Raw genomic sequence first — 20,841 nt, forward strand, 5'->3', positions numbered from 1 at the left:
AAATTTACTGACTCATGTAAAAACCTTCTGTTGTTCGCCAATGATTGCAAAATATACCCTATAATATCAAATTTAAATGACATGGCACTTTTGCAAAATAACTTAAATTTCCTAATAAAGTGGAGTGAAATATGGAAAAATGAAACTTCATCCTCAGAAATATACCACCATGACCTTCTCCTTAAAGAAAAATACATTTAGTACGAAACATTTCATAGAAAATAATTGCGTTCAAAGGGTTGCCGCACAGAAGGGCTTAGGCGTCATATTTAAATAAAGCACAGGGGAAAATTTAGAGCAAATGTTCAGGCTTACGAAGTTCAAGTGCCCAATGGTTTAGTTCTATCGTCCAGAGTTCCATATGGGTGTACAAATAGTTAAAACTGTTTTGGTCGTATTCCTGGACAAAATGCAACACCGAGACCACAGTGATTTAATAAGCAGCCTCTTGCTCCAAAAGCTATGAGGTAAACTTATTATATTCTAAGAAGTATGGAGCCGTTTCTCTTGCAAGGACAGGCACACAACATCTAGATACAGAAATCTAATATGTTACTCCAAGAGGATTGATTGAATAAAATGTTGTATTTCATTTATTTTCTATCATTGGATGGCTGAGTACAGCTAAGAGAGTTTTCAAACCGAAGCGACATATGCCCCTTGGAAGCGAACCTCAGTACAATGAAATCTTTAGAACGGAAGCGACATGACAAGCCACAACGTTCTCGCTTGCGAGTCGCTCAGACTGGGCTGTTTTCTCAATGCCGTGCGTTGTGTCGACTCAGACTATTGATTGATTAATTGATTTCATTTATTTTACTTCGTTTTTCTGCCACTTTTGGCAAATCGCGAAGATAGTGATAATAGTAGATAATAGATAATGACGATGTGATTAAATAGATGAAGCTATCTCACAAAGAACACCCATGGCCAGCCCGGAATTCGAACCCGCTACCTCTGGCCTCGTAGAGTCCTGAGCTAACCACTCAGCAACGCACATACTTATTGAGAACTGGGAAAATATGTAAATAATAAAGGTGCGCTTTAACGTAGGGGAAGTGGTTTTAAGTACACATATAGGTTTGAGCAACTGAACCAACACTTTTGAGTGGAATCTGAACTACTCCATCAGATGTGCCTCCATCAGATAAGAATATTAACAGCAACACTACATAATATTTGCTGTTTTATTACTAATTTGGAGAAAACATGCAAACGTCAGTGCATATGATAGGAAGTTATGAAATAAGACAAAATGTGTGAGATGTCAACCAATATCTGGTCTTAAGGGTCAGAAGGAGAGATGACCGTGAAGTGGTTAACTGTTTACCGGCTTTTTCAAATATGCTCTAAAATGAAAATTTAGATCATGAACTAAAATTAGTGGAGGGAGACGTGTAATGGGTTCAAGATGACTTAAATTTCGTACACTGAATCCGAACAGTTCGAATTCTGTTTAAAAAAAGTTTGTTGCCTTACGTAATTGAAAGTGTAAACCTTCTATTTTTTAATACCTATAGAAATGAAAACTAAAGACCACCCCCTCCTCAAATATCGTTGAGATCTACTTATGCAAGATCCCTTGCCCTGTGCCGATATGAGTATCACTGTAAATAAAGTTGATGTTTTACAAGTATTTACTTTATATAAGCTGGTGCAAAACTTACATAAACACGCCTTATCATCAGCGATAACGGTAAAATATGGATGGCGTGACATTTTCAAGTGTGCGTAGAAGAAAATATTTCTGATTAGATAATACAAACGATGTAGCACCATTACTAAATAACACGTCTCCGCTTTTCACTCTTGAGTGAGTGATTGCTTAGTGCAGTAACTGGCGACTGTACTCGCTAACAATGCCAACCACTACTTTCAAAACATGTTCCTATTGCTTGAAGGAGGTGGACGAGGAGGAACTGGATGAACACCGTTCAAGCTGCGGAGTGGAAGAAGTCGAGTGTGGAAATGGCTGCGGTCAGATGATGCCTCGCTACATGCACCAACAGCATATGGAAGAGAGCTGCAAGAAACGGAAGGTTCAGTGCCATTACTGTTCAGCCTCGATTTTGCTAATCGAAACAGAAGATCACAAACAGCAGTGTTCCATGGAAATTGCTGAGTGTCAGTTGATGTGTGGTTTTCAGAGCGAACGTTTCACTGTACCTAATCACATGTCAGAAAGTTGCCCAAGGTCTCTAGAAGCATGCCCTCATTGTACCCAGGCAGTAAGGAAGTCTGATATGGATGAACACGTTGCAAAATGCATAGATGAAATGTCCTCCTGTGATGAGTGTGGAAAGAACGTTCCGAGGGAGAACATGGACGTTCACTTTAAGGAGTATTGCTCAAAGCGTGATAAAGAGTGCACATTTTGCGGAACATCGATTGTGGCGAACACAATGCACGAGCACTACAAGGTTTGTGAATTACTCGAGACTCACCAACCACAGTGTTCCAGTAGTGATATATCTCTCGCAGAGAAGTACGTGATACGTGAGGTTCAGTGCGTGTTCTGTGTACAGGAGACCTCTTTAGCAAAACATTACGACATCTGCGAAACAGCACTTGTACGCTGCGGCAATAAGTGTGGTGTTAAAATATCGAGGAAAGATCTTAGTGAACATTATCGAAACGAGTGCCCTAAAGCACTGGTACCGTGTGAGCATTGTGAGAAGAAAGTCGAGAGACAGTTGTTGGAGGATCACCACGCAGAATGCGTGAAGTTCCCAATTCCTTGTCCTGAAAGTTGTGGTGTTGAAGTTACAAGAGAAGACGTGGAACGACATTTGGATGAAGAATGTCAGAAGCGCTTTGCTGCGTGTGCTTACAAGGATATGCAGTGCAGCTATGAAGGTTTTCCTGCAGGGATGATGCAACACATGAAGGGAGAGATGCAGCAACACATGAACCTATTAAAAGGCATTGCAACAAACCTTCATTTTAAATTAGAGAATGAGAAACAAATAAATCAAGATGTGAAAGGCAAGATGGAAAATCTTCAATTGGAATTAGAGAGTGAGAAGAAAAAAAATCAAGAGGTAGAGGTCATAGTTCTAAATCTTAAATTACAATTCGAGAGTGAGAAGAAAGGAAATGAAGAAGTGAAAAGCATGGTCGAAAATCTTCGACTAAAATTAGAGAGCGAGAGGAAAAGGAACGAAGAATTGAAAATGGAGATAAATACACTAAGGCATGACAGTTTCTTGTGGAAAGTAAAAGACGTAGCTGCGGAGATAGAAAAAGGTAAGAGGGATGGAGATTTTGTGATTACAAGTCCCCCCTTTTACAGCAGTAAGAACGGGTACAAATTAAATGTGTCTATAACCCCATATGAGAATCGTTCTGAGTACAAGGGTCATTTAGGAGTTTACATTCAACTAATGCCAGGAGAGTATGATTCCATTTTGAAATGGCCCTTCACAAAACTTGTAAAGTTTAGATTGGTTGACCAAGCAACGGATGGCGAGGATATTGTTAAATGTTTACGTGGAGAGGATGTTCAGAATTTTCTTAAACCTAAAGACGGTCGATGTAATACCGGACGCGGGTTTCCTTCTTTTGTTTCTCACAAAGTACTCAGTACCAGAAGTTACATTGTAGACAATGCAATGTTCCTGGAAGTATCTGTGAAAGAATGATATTAATGGTGAAGTCTGTGAAGTAATGAGCATCACGATACTGTACTGTAGTTTGTGATACTTAATAGAGTTCTTTGTGAGGGAAATATTTTCTCTATGATTTAACACGTAGTTTAAAGAAAAAATCATGTTTGTCTCTAAGATACAAGAAAGTTGAGTAAATCCAATTCCTTAAAATTAATTAGAAATATTGAGGTCTTTGAAGAACAGGAAATTTAATACATGTAAATAAATATTGTCATTAGTCAATAGTTAACGTATTTCTGAAAAATGTTCATACAAATTTCTTTCCCATTTGTTATACTCAGTTTGCTATCTACAGCAACTTGGCACTAAGGTACGCAGGATTCATTTTCGAAGGAGGCTGGATTTTTTATTGGTAAGATGGGTATTAACAGAGCTTCGTTGTAATGGGACACTGTGAGGGGCACGCGATAAAATATTTCGTAATTGTCGTTTTTATCCTTAGTTTTGTAAGTTGTTTGAAGACAAATATTGTAATGGGTAGCCATACTAAGGGCGGTTTGTATATGTTTACCACTTTGGTTTTCCAAAGTTATTTACGGTTGTCGTTTGAATATTTTGTAGATCATAAAATTTCGGGAGGGCCTGTTGTCGTACGCCAGTGCCTATAAAAGCAATATATGGTAACGAAGAAAGAAATTTACTGAACGTTTTAGATTGTGGTCTCCATACTCAATATGTGATAGCATATATTATCTGTTTTTTATGATGCCGCCAGGGATTGAGGTTTGGAATCCTGGCCTGGGCATTTTTCGAGTGTCTCGTTTGTCTGGTCCAAGTTTTGAGGATGAATGGACAGTTGGGTGCAAATGGAAAAATTCCAAGTTTGGATCCCGATCGTTTTTTTTTCTTAAGATAGACGCGCCTAGAATGTAGGCATCTCCGCCGAACGTGCATTATTCCCCTCAAAGAGTGATTACTTTAATCTCTTATTTTTTCTTCCTAATTTGAGCTCAAAGCTATGCAGAGAGAGCCACTGAATACACATTCATTTCAGAAGCAGATTTACAAATAACTTCTTAGTCGGTTGAAATCTTGCATTTCTTTGGTGTAGGCTGGCTCATTCGTCTCCTACGCTGACTGAGTGACCATTGTTTTAGAATGACGTTGCTCGTCACTGTAGACGTAACTTGGTGGGTGCAAGAAGGGGCAATTGACTCCCCCCCAAAAATGAAGTTTATTAAAACTTTAGTTAATGGTGCATTTGTTAACCTCCTGGGACCAGCAGAGAAAAGGAATTAGTAATTTTTATGTATTTCACAAACGCAACAGCAAAATAGTCTTGCCAGGAATTTATAAAAGTTTCGGTTTTTCCCCCTCCCCCAAATTTAAGTCCAAACTTCTATTCTTCATCCCAAAATTAGGCCCTAAGTTGCTCGTCACTGTTGCTTCTATTCCCTCCTCTTGCCATCCGAAGAAAATACCGCTAGCATTCTGATACAGATACATGACACACATGACAGACACAACAGAACTTGTGAACAACGTTGCGATTTTTGGTGAATTTCATTGCCAATCTCCATTACGATGCTAAATCGTAGTTTCGCATATAATGTACCTTCAGTGAACATGTATTTTGTAACTCTTGAACTTATCATACCTCTGAGCTAAGGTTTTTAAAACAGTATAAGTTATCAGACCCTTTGAGGATCATAGAAAACGTTCTGCGGAGATGCGTACATTCTAGGCCTGTTATCCTTATGGGGAAAATATCGCGTGGAGCAAGACCGGAAAATTTATCTTTAGTCCAAAATTTCGCGTGAGGATTTTTTTTTCATTTTAGATTCATTTGCACCCAACTGGGGGTGACATAATTTTCACTTTTTGGGACGTTTGGACCCGTGAAGTGTCGTGTCCTCAATTTCATCACATCATACCTCATCCTCATCTTCGCTATTAGCCAAAAGTGGAAGAAAAGAGGATCAAAATAAATAAATCAATCAGTCGTTTTCTTAGGTGGTCATGGATGTTAAAAGATTAACATTTGAGCGTCACTTGAAAACTTGAACTCCACTTACAATGTACATTTTCATTGCCCTATTTCTTTTTTCACAATAGATTCATTATCACTCGGATACATATGATGGGAAAATTATGAAAATATACTGGATGTGTAGTGTTAAATTGAAACTGAATTATAATCAATAGAGCTCGGAAGTTGATGACCTGAAGAAATCCTTAAAAAATGACCTAGAGCACAACCTTAAAATTATTAAAAATAACCTAAAAGTTAAAAAATTACTTAAAAATAATTTCCGCCCTTAAAATGAAAGCTCGATTTTTCATAAATTACAAGAAACTAGTTGAATAAGTTGATGAAATCTGTTTGGGGGTTTAAACTATCGAAGCAAAGGGACGAAAGCAATTAAGTGCTAATGCAGTTTTTTATATTTTGACTTGAAGGTTACATACTATACTCCGCAAGGTTTTTCTGTGCAAACCATTCACCTCCTTTCAGAGTGGACCTTTTCATGGTCAAAATCTGAAAAAAGACTAATTTTACTTTAAAATCACAGATTAAAGCGACAATAGAGGCCAACGAGGGAAACTAAAAGTAGGCTTCACCCAAAGTATTTTCAGATTGCTGGAAAGAAAAGTAAATTAACACGATTAATTTTTAAAAAATCCGGTGCCTAAAATTTGAGATAAAAAATAATATTGTACTTTTGCATTGTGCATATTTACAATTAATGGCGTACTTACTAAATCGTTCATCTTAGGGAATTTAAATGTGTAAGTTATGCTAACAAATGCATTTAAAACTAATGAGTCAACTGGAAAGGAGAAAAATAAACCTAAAAAATTATAATAAATACAATAAAAACAGCAAAAATACTGTAAAATGACCTGAAAGGCCGGAAGAAAAGGCAAGATAAAAACAATGTTTTCTGCTTCTAACTGAAGTGGAACGGACTACTCTCAGGTTTAGCATTGTCTTCAAGGCCCAGAATATAAGATGATTTGTCATCAACTTCCTAGACCAAATAAACACAGTGTAGACGGAAATTGATGCAGTAGAAATAACAACACAATAAATATCATCATTATAAAAATGGAAACATCTTTACTGTGAACCAACCGCATCAAATGTATTTTTCATAGCTTTCTAGGTCTGAAGTCCGTCAATTTGATAAGCTTTGAAAGAGTTACTGAAATGGAAGACAAGATGAGACACTCCGCGTATGGAGTTGCTGTGTCACTTTGCTTATTTTGAACCCACTCCTCTTCCAAACAAAGGAGAAGAAATACATTTTTAAAGAAAAACTTATAGCTTCTGTTATTACTTAAGAAAAAACAGTCTGTATTTCTGAATCTCAAACCATGATTTAAAAACATCAGAATCGGGTGTGACGGAGTTATCAGTTGCACAAGCTGAGAGGGCAAAGGTCAAGCTGTTATCATATCATCCATGTGAAAGCTAAGTTGACTTGGCCTGCAGTTAACGCCTCCGACTCAAGCCCCTCGGACAGCCATTCTGACTTCGATTTGCTTCCGTAACTCCAGGCAAATACACTCTCACAAGGGCGGCTGCAGGGGGGGGGCACTTGACACTCCTAATATTTCTGGAAACAGTTAATGTAATTCAAATGGTGAAATTGTAGAAATATTTTATAACAAAAATTATTCTTTTCTGTATAATCACAAACTTAACTCATTATTGCTTTACTCAAGCGAGGAGAGTTTTGGGTACCAACTCCCTCCAGAAATATATTCGTAATTGTGGTTCTACAACTAGTGCATAAAGTATGAAAATTTATCTTCCACTGTCCATTCATTTTACATCGCAATGTTAACAACTTCTAGCAACACCATCGTTTCCTTGTGATCAAGAGGTCTCTGGTTCGATATGCGGTGAAGGCAAACAGTGGTTCGGATCCCACTTTTAACTCTAGGTGCAGTCCCTGGACATAAAGTGGAATTAAACAAGAATTCAATTCTTGGCACACATGGAGTTGAAATCTCATAAATGACTGCACCATTTTGAAATGAAGACTTTCATAATCTTTAATGTTACTCAAGAAATAGGACTAGATCCACAACTCTGGCAGCTTTCATGTAATGTACGTAAAGAAAGTGTCACAATACATTTCAGGTTCTTGCATATCTCTAGGGAGTGAGGGAACCCGAAAATTCTGCTCCGGGATCGAGAAAATGTTCCTGTCTCTATCCACACTTCGTGAAACCATTTCATGATTTTCCGGGATGTCAATCACTCGGGATTTTTCTAATGGTAGGCAAGTGTAGGCAATTTGTTGGTTCCAGAAATCCGAAAACAAGAAGATCAGGGAGCGGTAGTGTTTAGAATTAACGATTATCATAGAATATATATAGAGTAGAGAAGGGTAAGACTGCGCGTCGGGTAATACTGCGAACCGAATGTTTTAGGTGAAAGTCATACACGGTTGGCACCACTTCCCCACCATCAATTCGCCAGAGATAGAAGCTAGCCATGGATGTTAGTTAAGACATGTTGCTAGTTTGTTCTGCTGAGAGAGGAAAGCGAGAAAATTTTTAATGTGTTTACTATTTATTTTGATACTAAATTTTATTAGAATTTCTTCACTGTAAATGTAGAGAATATTACTATGTTGATTCACAAAGGCAGCTGCGTTAATGTCGAGTCCATCTGCGTATTCGATTTCATTGCATTGTGCAATGGCTCGACATCATCACGTGCTTTGTTCCCTATTGCAGCGCGGGGCAAGAATGCGCAATAAATTCCAGGTGAGCAGATATTTTACAAATCTGCAGTAATTATTGGATGCCGTGTATTTAATATGTATGAATCTGGTGTCAGCGCAGTTCTTTCCTAAACCTCCAAAGGTGATAATGTGAAGGGGAAAGGATCGGTTAAAATAAGTTGTTAGTGGAGAACGTGAACAAACCATCACTGATGTGTGTCGTATGAGCGTGTCAGGAAGTTTCATTCCTCCTGCATTCACCTTTCCACGGAAGAGAATGAAAGCAGAACTACTTGATGAAGTACCGCCATCTGCTATTGGTATGATGATGAAAAGATCATCCTTGCTGAAGAAGACGTCAAAAGAAAGAGTATAGTTGCCCTGGTTGGGATGAGAAGTACAGCGAACTCCCGGTCAAGGATTGGATTCAGTGTGCCACATGCGACGAATGGTGGCACGAAAACTGCACCTCCTATAAAACGGGGACCTTCATTTGTAATTTGTGTTAGCGATGTTCCAGGCGAGGACTTGTTCCACTGTGCCACATGTTTAGATGGCACGAAAAATGCTTCTCATATGAAAGAAGAACTTTCTTTAGTGATTTGTGTTCCTTTCTGTAGAACCTTCATACGAATGTGACTCTGTTTAGAAAGTATTAGTACGATGCGCATTCTTACCCGAACGTAATCGCAGTCTTACCCCGCGCTCCGGGTAAGACTGCGCGTTTGCATGGTGATGCTTTTCGTTTTTTTTCTCCTGAAATGTTGTTTACTGAGCTTTTGGAAATTTACTGTATGTTGGCAAAGGATAGTGCAATCTGTGTTACTTTTTCCGTATGTTACTATAGATTCATAACTTCAACAAAACACGATGAACAAAAACTGCGCAGTCTTGCTCCATCTTACTCGACGTATTATGTTGGAATTGCCTATGCTGAATTATAACATTAGTGAGTAGTGGACTTTAGAGAGTTCACAAACCTTAATTGAGGATCACCAAAACCTCAAAAACTCACTTTCTCTCCACGTTCCGTGCCTCATTTATTGCGCTGACGATGTTTCACAGCGTAGAAAACAGCACCAAAACCTCGAAAACTCACTCAAGTGAGCCACAGTGTTACTAACCTACGAAAATTTCACCAAAACCTCAAAAACTCACTTTCTCTCCACGTTCCGCGCCTGACGATGTTTCACAGCGCAGAAAAGCCGGTACGAGTAAATACACTTTCTCATCCTTGAAGTACGAATGCACCTTATCGTAATTTTTTCCAAGTCCGGGACACCATGTTCATATATCGTGACCTTTGTAAACCTCTCGGGAACGATGTACCACACACACACACACCTGCGTGCGCCTCTCATTATTTCTGTATTGTGACGCAAGCAAACAAACAAATAATAATTGTTTTTTTGTTTTTTTTTAGGATTCCTGGCCCCTATAACCCCGCCAGGAGTGCGTGGTGCCCAACCCAAAAAAGGTTCTCTAACGGCTGCGGTTAGATAACCACACCTCTGTAGAGTTTCACGTTTTTTTTTTGTTTTTTTTTTGTTTTTGTTTTTTTTCTCTCAAACTTCGAGACAGAAAAGTGACAAGAGACGCACAAGCGGGGTTCTTAGAAACGAACGAGCCCCCAACGTTTTCCCGTACGGCCTTCGAACGTAAGGTTGGTTCACGTGAGATCGAATTTCTTCGGGAATGTCTTTCAGTTCGTACATCTGACCGTACATGCTGTTCATCATCAATTTCGCCGTATTCTGTTTCGCGTCCATTTCGAGCAATTTACCCGGCGGCAAGGTCTTCTTGCAATTCTTGACTTCCTTGATTTTTTTACGCAAGGCCATGATCTTGCGGATGCACATGGCGTTGAGCGTGTCGGGCGAGAAATACACGTGGAGATCCGCTTCCGTGCAGCCGGTGGGATTCGTATTGCCGCGATAAACATCGACTTCCGTGCCTGGTTGAACGAACGTTCCGGTGTGGAATTCGCGCCACTCCAAGTTCACGTTGAAGGGGGAGAGTCCCGCTGCCACCATAACGCTCGGGTAGAGTGACGTGAAATCCAGCACCAAAATAATCTCGTTCTCCGTTCTGTTCTTGAGCGCCACGTTCATGTGGGGGTTGCGGTGTACGTACCCCCCGACCAACTTGTGGTGGTATTCGAGATGCTGCCGTGGGAAACACAAACATCGCCTGTTCTGCAACGCTTCGTTGAAATAATAATGCGAGAGATGCAAATTTAGTTGGTGCCCACGAACCTGGTCCGCACGCAACACGCTCTGGCAGCACGTGGAGACGATCGTTTGCACGAGTCCGTTTTTCAGAAACACGCGTCCCGCACCAGCATGGAATCTTGGACGTTGTATTGCAGCAGCTCGTCTATCTTGTTTTTCTCGTAGAGCGTCTGCACGGTTTCGCCCTCGGGCATCATCTTCTCTCCAAGGTTGAAATACAACGAAACGTACTTCAGCGTGTACGAGGAGAGGTTACCGAAAAGGTAACGCACCACTTCGATGCCGTCCAGTTCGAGTTGATGCTGGGCGGCGACGGTGTTCGGCTGCACCCCAACCGCTCGCACAATTCGGGTCGCCCTAAACTCAGAGGCCTAGTGAGTTGGCAATACTGACACGACCTAGTTTTGCTTATATTGTCATCGCAATCGGATGTGACGACGGGTGGGGGAGAGATGACTTTCGTTCTGTGGTGTCGATGTAGGTCAGATCAAACACAGTAATGTGAAAGTTTCTGTACAGAAGAGTGACGTTTTTGCAACTGTACGCGATTATACAGCCGTTTTGTGTGTGTTAAATTGCTAGCAGCCTTTTGTAGGTAAGTTTTGTTTCTTGTTATTTCTCTTGCATGTGTGTGTGTTAATAATAATAATTGCGAGTGGCGTTAGTGAACAGGAAGTGTTGTTTTGATTAAACATCGAAATTACGCTAAACAAAAATATGAGCATACATAACGTGCGCTTGAAAAAACTATTCTTTATCGCGAATAACATAAAAGCGAGGTAACAATCGGAGGGAGGGGAGGGACGATGATTATGATCATGTTAGTTTACTCATGGTGGATGGTATTGACGCGTGTACTCTGGGTTGGATTTGTTTTGTTTTAAGTCTACTTTATGCATAGTAAGGCTAATCGAAACTGGACCTACAGTGGGATCCGAACCACCTCCGCCGGGTATAGAACTTGGTGTTTTTAAATTATACAAGTGCACAGTGGGAAACTTTATCTTTTTGTATTTTTTGATACTCTGGGTTGGATTTGTTGTTTTAAGTCTACTTTATGCACTGGACTGGACCTACAGTGGGATCCGAACTACCTCCGCCGGGTATCGAACTTGGTGTTGTAAATTATACAAGTGCACAGTGGGAAACTTTATCTTTTTTGTATTTTTTGATACTCTGGGTTGGATTTGTTGTTTTAAGTCTACTTTATGCACTGGACTGGACCTACAGTGGGATCCGAATTATACATGTGCACAGGGGGAAACTTTATCTTTTTGAATTTGTTGATACTCTGGGTTGGATTTGTTGTTATACTTCATACGCCAAGAGGATTGAGGGTTAGAAAGAGATTGTTTGGTAGAACAACTTAAATAGAATTATGTACACATAATATTTTTTGTGTTTTCTATCCACAAACATATTTTTTTTTCAATTTTTTACAGGATTGATTACGGAGCAACAATATCAGCACCTTTGTGAATTAGCCTTCCAAGGTTTTTTTTATTATTATTGCACAGCATTTATTCTGTGGCACTCTACTATATATATAAAATAACATACCCCACAAATATTTCATTATCGTGAATTAGCCTTCCAAGGTTTTTTTTATTATTATTGCACAGCATTTATTTTGTGGCACTCTACTATATATATAAAATAACATACCCCACAAATATTTTATTATAGCGAAGTAGCCTTCCAAGATGTTTTTAAATTGCAAAAGCATTTATTTTGTGACACTCCACTAAACATACCCCAGAAATATTTTCACCAAGATGCAATCTGTGAAAATTTGCCCTACGTGTGAAACTGGTGTTTCAAGGAAAAATTTCCAAAGGCACTGTCGTACCTGCGTACCTGGTAAGCTTGTGACCGCTACAAAACCATGTCCCAGGTGCGGTAAACATATTACTATTAATAATTTGAAAAAGCATATAACATCATGCAAAGTCGTCGGAGCACCTGTTCTACAACCGTCGACCAGCTCGACCAAGAGGAAAGCGGAAGCCGACTCGCCACCATCCGCCAAACGTGTCAAGCCTGTGGCGAAAGCGAACCAGTCTGCTTTCCAGCGTTTGTTAGAGGACTTTGTCCTTACTTCGGAGGGCTCATGTGACGTGCGTAGTTTTTTGGAGAACGTGCAAGCCAAAATTATTTCCATCCTCAGCGATGCGCTTGCAACGCACTCCACCAAATTCTACGCATCGCTACGTTGCCAGTACAAGAAGCCGTCTGATGAAATTTACAGCTTCTGCCACAACACCAAGGCGAAGACGCTGCATCTGGCGAATGTCGACAACCTCGAGGTCATCTACAACAAGTTTGCCGAGAAGCTGCTGGTTAAACAAGAAGAACATCAAGCTAAGGGCTCGGGGGGTTCGCTGTGTGGTGAGCCTCACGAACTGTGCGTCAAACTTTACAAGTTTTTGCCTCTCTCCGCGTCCAGCTACGTCCCCTTACCACCTACCATTGCGGCAAAGAAGGCCGTCCTGAACATTCAGAACAGTGACGCCAAGTGCTTTCTCTGGTCGGTGCTTGCAGCGTTGCACCCCGTCGACTGGAAAAAACAACCACGCCGAGTTAACCACTACCTACCCTACGAGCCAGAGCTGGAAGATGCGATGGCTGGGATCGCCTATCCCGTGGAGGTCCCGGACATTCGAAAGTTTGAGGCTCGTGCGCGGTTGGCCATCAACGTTTACGGTCTCACCGAGAACAAAAATGTGGTGTACCCTATCCGGGTGAGCGATGTAGACGACGATGGTGTGCAGGAAATTCACCTTCTGCTCATCAAGGACGAGACCCATCACCATTATACTCTCATTCGCTCGCTCTCCCGGTTGGTGTCGAGTCAAAAAAGCAAGCATAATGGTAGCATAGAAGTTTGTCGCAGGTGCTTGTCCACTTTTGATAATCAAGAACAGCAGGATTACCAGCGCATCAGAGGTCCCAACATCGCTGTCGAGAAGCTCGCTTGCCACAAACATTATTGCAATGCCAACGAGCCGGCTGTGGCAGTCTTACCCAAACCTGGCACCGTGGAGCGTTTCCACATGCACGGTGCCATGGTGGAGCACCCCGCTATCATCATCGCGGATTTTGAGGCTTTCCTCAAGCCCCTGCCCACTTGCTATCCCGATCCCGAAGTTTCTTCCACCACCCCTTACCAACTCCACGAGGCCTCGAGTTTCGCCTACGTTGTGGTGCGGCGAGACCGACGTGTTGCCCCCGAGCCCTACGTGTACCGTGGTCCCAACGCAGCCAAACACTTCCTCGAGAGGATGGTTGTCGAGGCCATCGAGATAGGGAAGGTACTGTTGGCCCCCAAGTCTATGCTCCCACTGTCCCCCGACGATCAACGTAGACACGACGAGGCCATCGCTTGCCCTGTCTGCGTCAAGGAGTACACCGCCAACAATCGTAAAGTCCAACACCATGATCACTTTAACGGTAGGTACGTTGGTCCTTGGTGCAACGGATGCAACCTCATGGCCCGGGACCCGCGATTTATCCCGATCTTCTTCCACAACGGCTCGGGGTACGACTTTCACCACCTGATCAAGCATCTTGGGTACGACAACGAGGGAATCAACGTTCTCGCCCAGAACGAGGAGCGTTATATCAGTGTGAGCAAACGAGTGTCAATCCCGGGATCACGCTCTACCGTCGAGCTTCGCTTCCTCAACTCCCTGAGGTTCCTCCCGGCAAGCCTCGATGCTCTCGCGGGGAAGCTTAGAGACGAGCAAATACTCATCACCTCTGCAAACTTTCCGAACTTGGACGCCGGTCTCTTCAGGCGTAAGGGGGTCTACCCTTACGAATACGTCACAGACCCTACCAAGTTTGCGGAGACGTCGCTACCTCCCCAGCCGAAGTTCTACAGTCAACTACGAGGCTCGAACATCACCGACGAAGAATATCACCATGCCCAGTCCATGTGGCGCGAGCTGGGTTGTCGAACTCTCGGGGACTACCACGACGCCTACCTCAAACTTGATGTGACGCTCCTCGCCGACGTGTTCCAGACGTTCCGTGCGACCGCAATGAAGATCTACCAGCTGGACCCCGCATACTTCTATAGTCTCCCCGGACTGGCGTGGTCAGCCATGTTTCTGGTGACGAAAATCGAGCTGGAGCTTCTTTCCGATTATGACATGGTGCTGTTTATGGAACGCGCTATCCGGGGTGGCATGGTCCAGGTGTCGCAACGGCACGCGCGCGCCAACAACCATCACATGGCTACTGGCTACGACTCCTCCCAACCGTCGAGCTACATCATGCACACGGACGTGAATAACTTGTACGGGCACTCCATGATGCAGCGACTTCCCTACGGAAGCTTCGAGTTTACTGATCCTTCCAACTTCGACATCGAAAGCTTCGACGATTCGGAACATGGGTTCTTCGCCGAGGTTGATCTGCAATTCTCCGAGAAGCTACATCATGTATTTTGCGATCTTCCCCCTGCACATGAGTTCAAGTGTCCACCCGATTCGAACCAGACGAAGCTCGTCATGGATTTCGAACCCAAGAAGAATTACGTCCTGCACTACCAGAATCTCCGGTGGTTGATGCAGCGGGGGTCACGGTCCACACAGTTCACCGCATCCTCAAGTTCAACCATTCTCCATGGTTGCGTCCATATATTGAAGTCAACACTAAACACCGCACCGCAGCCACGTCCGAGCTTGATAAGGATTTCTTCAAGCTCATGAATAATGCGGTGTTTGGCAAGACCATGGAGAATGTGCGGAATCGTGTGGACATAAAATTGGTGACGAGGAAAGAGCGATGTCGTCAGCTTGTCGCGAGTCCATTGTTCAAGTCTCGAACAATCTACAACGAGCAGCTGGCTCTGATTCACATGAAGCAAGGTGAGGTGAGGCTCACCAAGCCCATCTACGTTGGAGCCACGGTTCTGGATCTGAGCAAGCTACACATGTTCGAGACGTACTACGACATATTACGTCCACACTACGGCCACAACATCTCGCTTCTCTACACGGACACGGACAGCTTGGTGTACCACGTTCGCACGGACGACGCATACAGGGATATAGCCACAGTTCCATCTTTGGTTAACCTCTTCGACACCTCGGGCTATCCCCAGCAAAACAAGTACGGAATCCTGGCCCGCAACAAGAAGGTGCCTGGCAAACTCAAAGATGAGAAGGACGGAGACGTGATTCTTGAGTTTGCAGGTCTTCGCGCCAAGGCTTATGCCATCAAAGCCGAGGGCAGCGTTACCAAGAAGGCCAAGGGTGTCGGCAGACAGGTGGTTCAGGAGCATCTCACATTCGAGGACTTCGTCGATTGCCTCAAGACCAGGTCGTCGGTTCTAAGAGCAGAACAGCGCATCCAGAGCGTCGACCATGTGTTGACCACCAACGAGGTGAGGAAGATTGCCCTGGATCCCAACGACGACAAGAGGTGCGTTCTCCAATGTGGAATCCACACACTCCCATGGGGACACAACCGTTTGAGAGATGGAAAAAAATGTTACAAATGTCCATAAAAAAAAGTGAACCTAACATCAAACTAAAAAATAAATAAATTGAAAATGACAAAAAATAAACCTAACATCAAACCAAAAATTTGAAAAAAAAGTATTCCTAACATCAAACCAAAAATTTGAAAATGACAAAAAATCTTGCACGTACAAAAAATAAATAACCAGCATGCCTATGAACTTGTTCGGATACAGAAAGCAGACCATCATGGAAACTGCACCACCAAATTCCAATAACCTCTTACCTTCCGTGTTATCCAAACTCAACGGTCTACTGATCGTTCATCTCAACAGCATATGGACGAAATTGGATGATGAAGTCGGCAAGATGTTTTACGTCTTCAATAACAATTTACATTTTCACGAAATTCCGATCGACGGGAAACTTCGCATCACCGTGAATCCGGAGAACGCAGGCGAAATCAAAATTTCTACCGGCAAGAACATTTTTCGAATGAAGCACGACAAGGTGCTTTCTAACATGGCGTACGATGTGTCTGCAGGAGATTATCTTTACGTTCAACTCCTCGGTGATTACGACAAACTCATTCCTCTCTTCGTAGAATTACGAATCGTCTATCCTATTATAAATAACCATAATGCCTAACGACATTTTCGGCCACACCAAGCGTGTAGACCACGCAGAAGGGATTCTCATGCTCGACGTTCGAATTAAAAAGTTGAGGAGCGATTTGATCGCTTTGCAGGAGACCTTAAACAAAAGTTTAGAGTCGGAGATCGCTACGCTCTAAACGCAATGTCTCGATCCTATTCTGAAAATCGATTCCAAACTGAAGATGCTCATAAAAAATTATGTTGACGTACCTTCTTACGACAACGTTCAAAATATACAGTTGAGCGCGGATTCGTTTCAAAATGATTTGACCAAATTACAGCAATTTCAATCGAAAAATGAAGATTTGGAAAAATTGAAACTCGAAATCGAAGAACGAACTTCCGCAATTGAAAAGAATTTCTCTGAACTTCAAACCGTCGTGAATGATATCGATGTAGAACGCTTGCATGTCGTCGTTTCCAAATTACAATAAGAATTCACCAGCACGTTGGAAGAATTTAAATCCAAGTTACAGACTTTGGAAGATACAATGACGAACCTACCATCGTCAGACGAACTGCAGGTCGTCGGTAAAAGCGTTGCGAACATAAAAATTCAATTGGAGGCCTATCAAGATTTCGAACACATTCAAACCACCATCGCTACGCTTCAGGCGTCTTTGGAGTTGATCAACGAAGAAATTAAAAATATTCACGTTCAAGCAAGCGCGTTGACGAGCATTCAAGACACGTTAAGCACGGTTCAGCAGAAGATCGAATATTTAGAAAATTTGAACGTGGAATCGAACCTTGCTGATTTTCATCACGTACTCGACAACATACAGGGTGACTTGGAATCGTTACGGACGAGCGTACCTTCGAAGGAAGATTTGGAAAAATTGAAAACGGCGGTGACGGCACTATCCGATTCGTGCGACATCAAAAGTTCATTGAGCGATCTCGAAAGTACGGTGGCCAATCTCCCCACCTCCAAAGAATTACACGCTTTGAAAAGGAACATATCTCGAATTCTGAAACGACTGGAAACGGAAACGGCAAACGTGGAACAGATTCGAGATGAAATTAATTCGCTGGTGTCGACGCTGCCCACTTCGCAGAGCGTCACGGATCTTCACACGCAGTTTACCGAGATGCGAAGCATCGTGAACGATCTTACCGAGAAAAGCTCGAAATTGAATCAAGTTGAGAACATTCAGAACATTGTCGTCAACATCAGAGATCAAGTTGGAGTGCTGGAATCCACGCAGGAATCGACGCTGGCCTCTTTCGGTGCCAAGTTGCAAGAACTGAACGAAAACTACAAGCAGTTGAACGTGGAAGTGAAAATCAAACCGTCATTTTCTGCCGTAACGGATACCATAGTCGAGCATTTGTTGCCTATTGAAAATAAACTTGGACACGTTCACAGTAATCTGCTCAGCGTCGACACTAAAATCGCCAAATTGTTCACCTTGCGAGCCATCGAAATCAACAGCGTACCCAATCAACAGAGAATCTCCACGTTCGTCGAAGGTAACAAACTGTACATGTTACATTCTTATCATCCGTATTACAAATTTCTCCTCGATGGCACGATTCAGATAAACGAATTTTCGTACTGGTCTCACGGCAGAAAAGCTAGCGTTCCCACCATGACCTTGATATCGAATCGTGGTGTCCCGAAAGCAGGAAACATTCCTCTGGCACGTTGGAACGAAACGCACACCATATATGAAATACACGAAGACGAAGATCTTACCGTTTTCGACGTGAGTGCCGGCGATAAGCTGATCATTCAAAACACGAGCGAGGTGCCACCCTCTTTGAATCCCATCACGCTCGTGCTTCTCTTCAAACGTAATCTCTAAAAAAAAATGTCTAGGCAAGCCATCGTCCAAGAATTGCATAAACCTGCACGCCGCAACTACGAACGTTTGGCGGTGGTAACCAAGGGCATCGATGACCTCTGGGAAAGTGACCTCGTGGAGATGAGCAGCGGCAAGTTGAAAAACGTACATAAATTGAACAAGGGCAACAAGTACCTCCTCACCGTCATATACACATTTTCGAAACTCGCATAGGCTCTACCTTTGAAAGCGAAAACGGGAACATGCGTCACGGAAGCATTCAAGTTAATTTTTCGCGAAAGCGGCAGACGACCTCGGTTTCTGCACACGGACAACGGGAAGGAATTCTACAATGCCGTATTCCAAAAGTTTATTCAAAAACATGACATTCGAAATTATTCGACTTTCAGTCACATCAAAGCCAGCATCGTGGAAAGACTTAATCGAACCTTGAAAACACACATGTGGAAACGATTCACGCTTAGGGGAAATTACAAATGGGTCGACATCCTGCCGGAACTCGTCGACACCTATAATGATACGGTACACAGAACGATAGGCATGAAGCCAGCTGACGTTACGAAATCTGACGAGCAGCGTTTAATTTCTACAGTTTACTGTCCAAAGTACACTCCCACGACTACCAAGAAATCAAAATTCAAAATTGGAGACCAGGTGAGAATCAGAAAACTCAAACGCACCTTCGAGAAGGGATTCACAAAAAATTGGAGCACGGAACTTTTTACGGTGGTTCGAGTTTTACCCGGAAACCGACACACGTATATAATAAAAGATAGTAGCGGCGAGATTTTGAAAGGAAGATTTTACGAAGAGGAACTCTCTAAAACGAAACACCCCGACACGTACCTCATCGAGAAAGTATTGCGTAGGAAACGTTGCAAACTGTTTGTCAAATAGCTGGGACTTCCAGAAAAGAGTTGGATCGACGCGAACGAAGTGATCTTGTGAGTACGTGGAACGTTGTGAAACGTCTACCGGATCCGGAAAGTCAAACGAAAAAAAAAGAACGGCGAGTTGCTTCCCGACAGCATCCGCTGTCTAATCGTAGGTCCTTCGGGGTGTGGGAAAACGACACTGCTCGTGGACAATTTTCTCCTCGCACCGAATTGGTTAGATTGGAAGAACAGGCACCTGTACGTGTTCTCGAAAAGTTTGGAGCAATCCAAATACCAGCAACTGACGAAAGTGTACGATGGTCTGGACATTGCAACGTTCGCTTCGGAAATAAAACCACTCGACGATTGTCGTGAAAATTCAGTCGTTGTGTTCGACGACGTCATCCTGGAAAATCAAAATGAAATTCGCAACTTTTTCACGCAAGGTCGTCACAAAGGAATGGATTGCTTTTACCTAGCTCAAACGTTTTCCAAAATTCCAAAACAGTTACTACGCGACAACGCTAATTTCATATGTTTGTTTCGTCAAGATCACACCAACCTCAAGCACGCGTACGATGACTACGTAGGCGGAGACATGAACTACAATGAATTTTCGGAACGCTGCTCTTCTTGCTGGAACAGTGACGATTTCGGATTCGCGACGATCGACATGACGAGGAAACCCAACGACGGAAAATACAGAAACAAAATCAACGACTTTCTAAACGTTGTGAGAACGTTGTGAGAAACGACGTGTATAAAGAACGTTATGACGAAACGAAAAATCGAAGACGAAAATCTTAAGCTTCGCGATTACCTCGCGAAGCGCTTCAAAGGTTGGAAATCCGAGAATCGCGGATTCTACGAAGAGAAGAAACGTCAAGATCAACCTGTGATCGATGCCATCACCGATCTAGGTAAAGAAATTAAAGGTGTCACGGAACAAAATAAAAATTTGATCAACGAACTCGTACCACTCGCAGCTAAAAGTTACACCGTACCCACGCCCATTTCGAGCATTCCTTCAACACCGTTCGAACTGAAGGACGTACCACGACGTCGAGCCATAGGTAGCACGTCTTCGGATAAGATCGAGTTGGGACCTTTGGCACGAGACTACCTGAGCACGGGGAAATTCGACAAGGATGAAGTGTTCGGATTGTATCCGAGCATGGAAACCAACGAGGGTGTCGTGTGGAAGATTGGGAAATCGAAAGTCACCTTCGAAGGCAACGACATTAAAGTTAATTTAGGCGATAAGAACAGTTGGACCAGGTGTCCGGGTACGGTGGGACTGTGGGAACTCGTTGCCAAAAAGCAGCCGAAAGATTACACCGACGAAGATTACCAGAGTTACAGGGAAATTTTAATCATGACGGATGCCATGTACCAGAACAACGATGCCTCGCAGAATAGGGTGAAATCGAGTAGCGGCGAGAAGTACAGGAATCTC

The 20,841-nt window shown here is 42.7% G+C and overlaps 1 protein-coding gene across 1 annotated transcript; it reads left to right on the forward strand.

The window, feature by feature from the left end:
• Nucleotides 1–1,859: 1,859 nt before the first annotated feature.
• On the forward strand, nucleotides 1,860–3,641 carry LOC145980920 (TNF receptor-associated factor 4-like). The gene has a single exon (XM_083114005.1). It carries the CDS (start codon nucleotides 1,860–1,862, stop codon nucleotides 3,639–3,641), a length of 1,782 nt encoding a protein of 593 aa, XP_082970131.1.
• Nucleotides 3,642–20,841: the final 17,200 nt, after the last annotated feature.

The sequence above is a fragment of the Lepisma saccharinum genome, chromosome 28 (assembly GCF_977018435.1).
Source record: "Lepisma saccharinum chromosome 28, izLepSacc3.1, whole genome shotgun sequence".
NCBI lineage: Eukaryota > Metazoa > Arthropoda > Insecta > Zygentoma > Lepismatidae > Lepisma > Lepisma saccharinum.

Bases quoted from the DNA above. Each gene is read 5' to 3' on its own strand.
- LOC145980920 (XM_083114005.1), top strand. From the start codon at position 1,860: ATGCCAACCACTACTTTCAAAACATGTTCCTATTGCTTGAAGGAGGTG.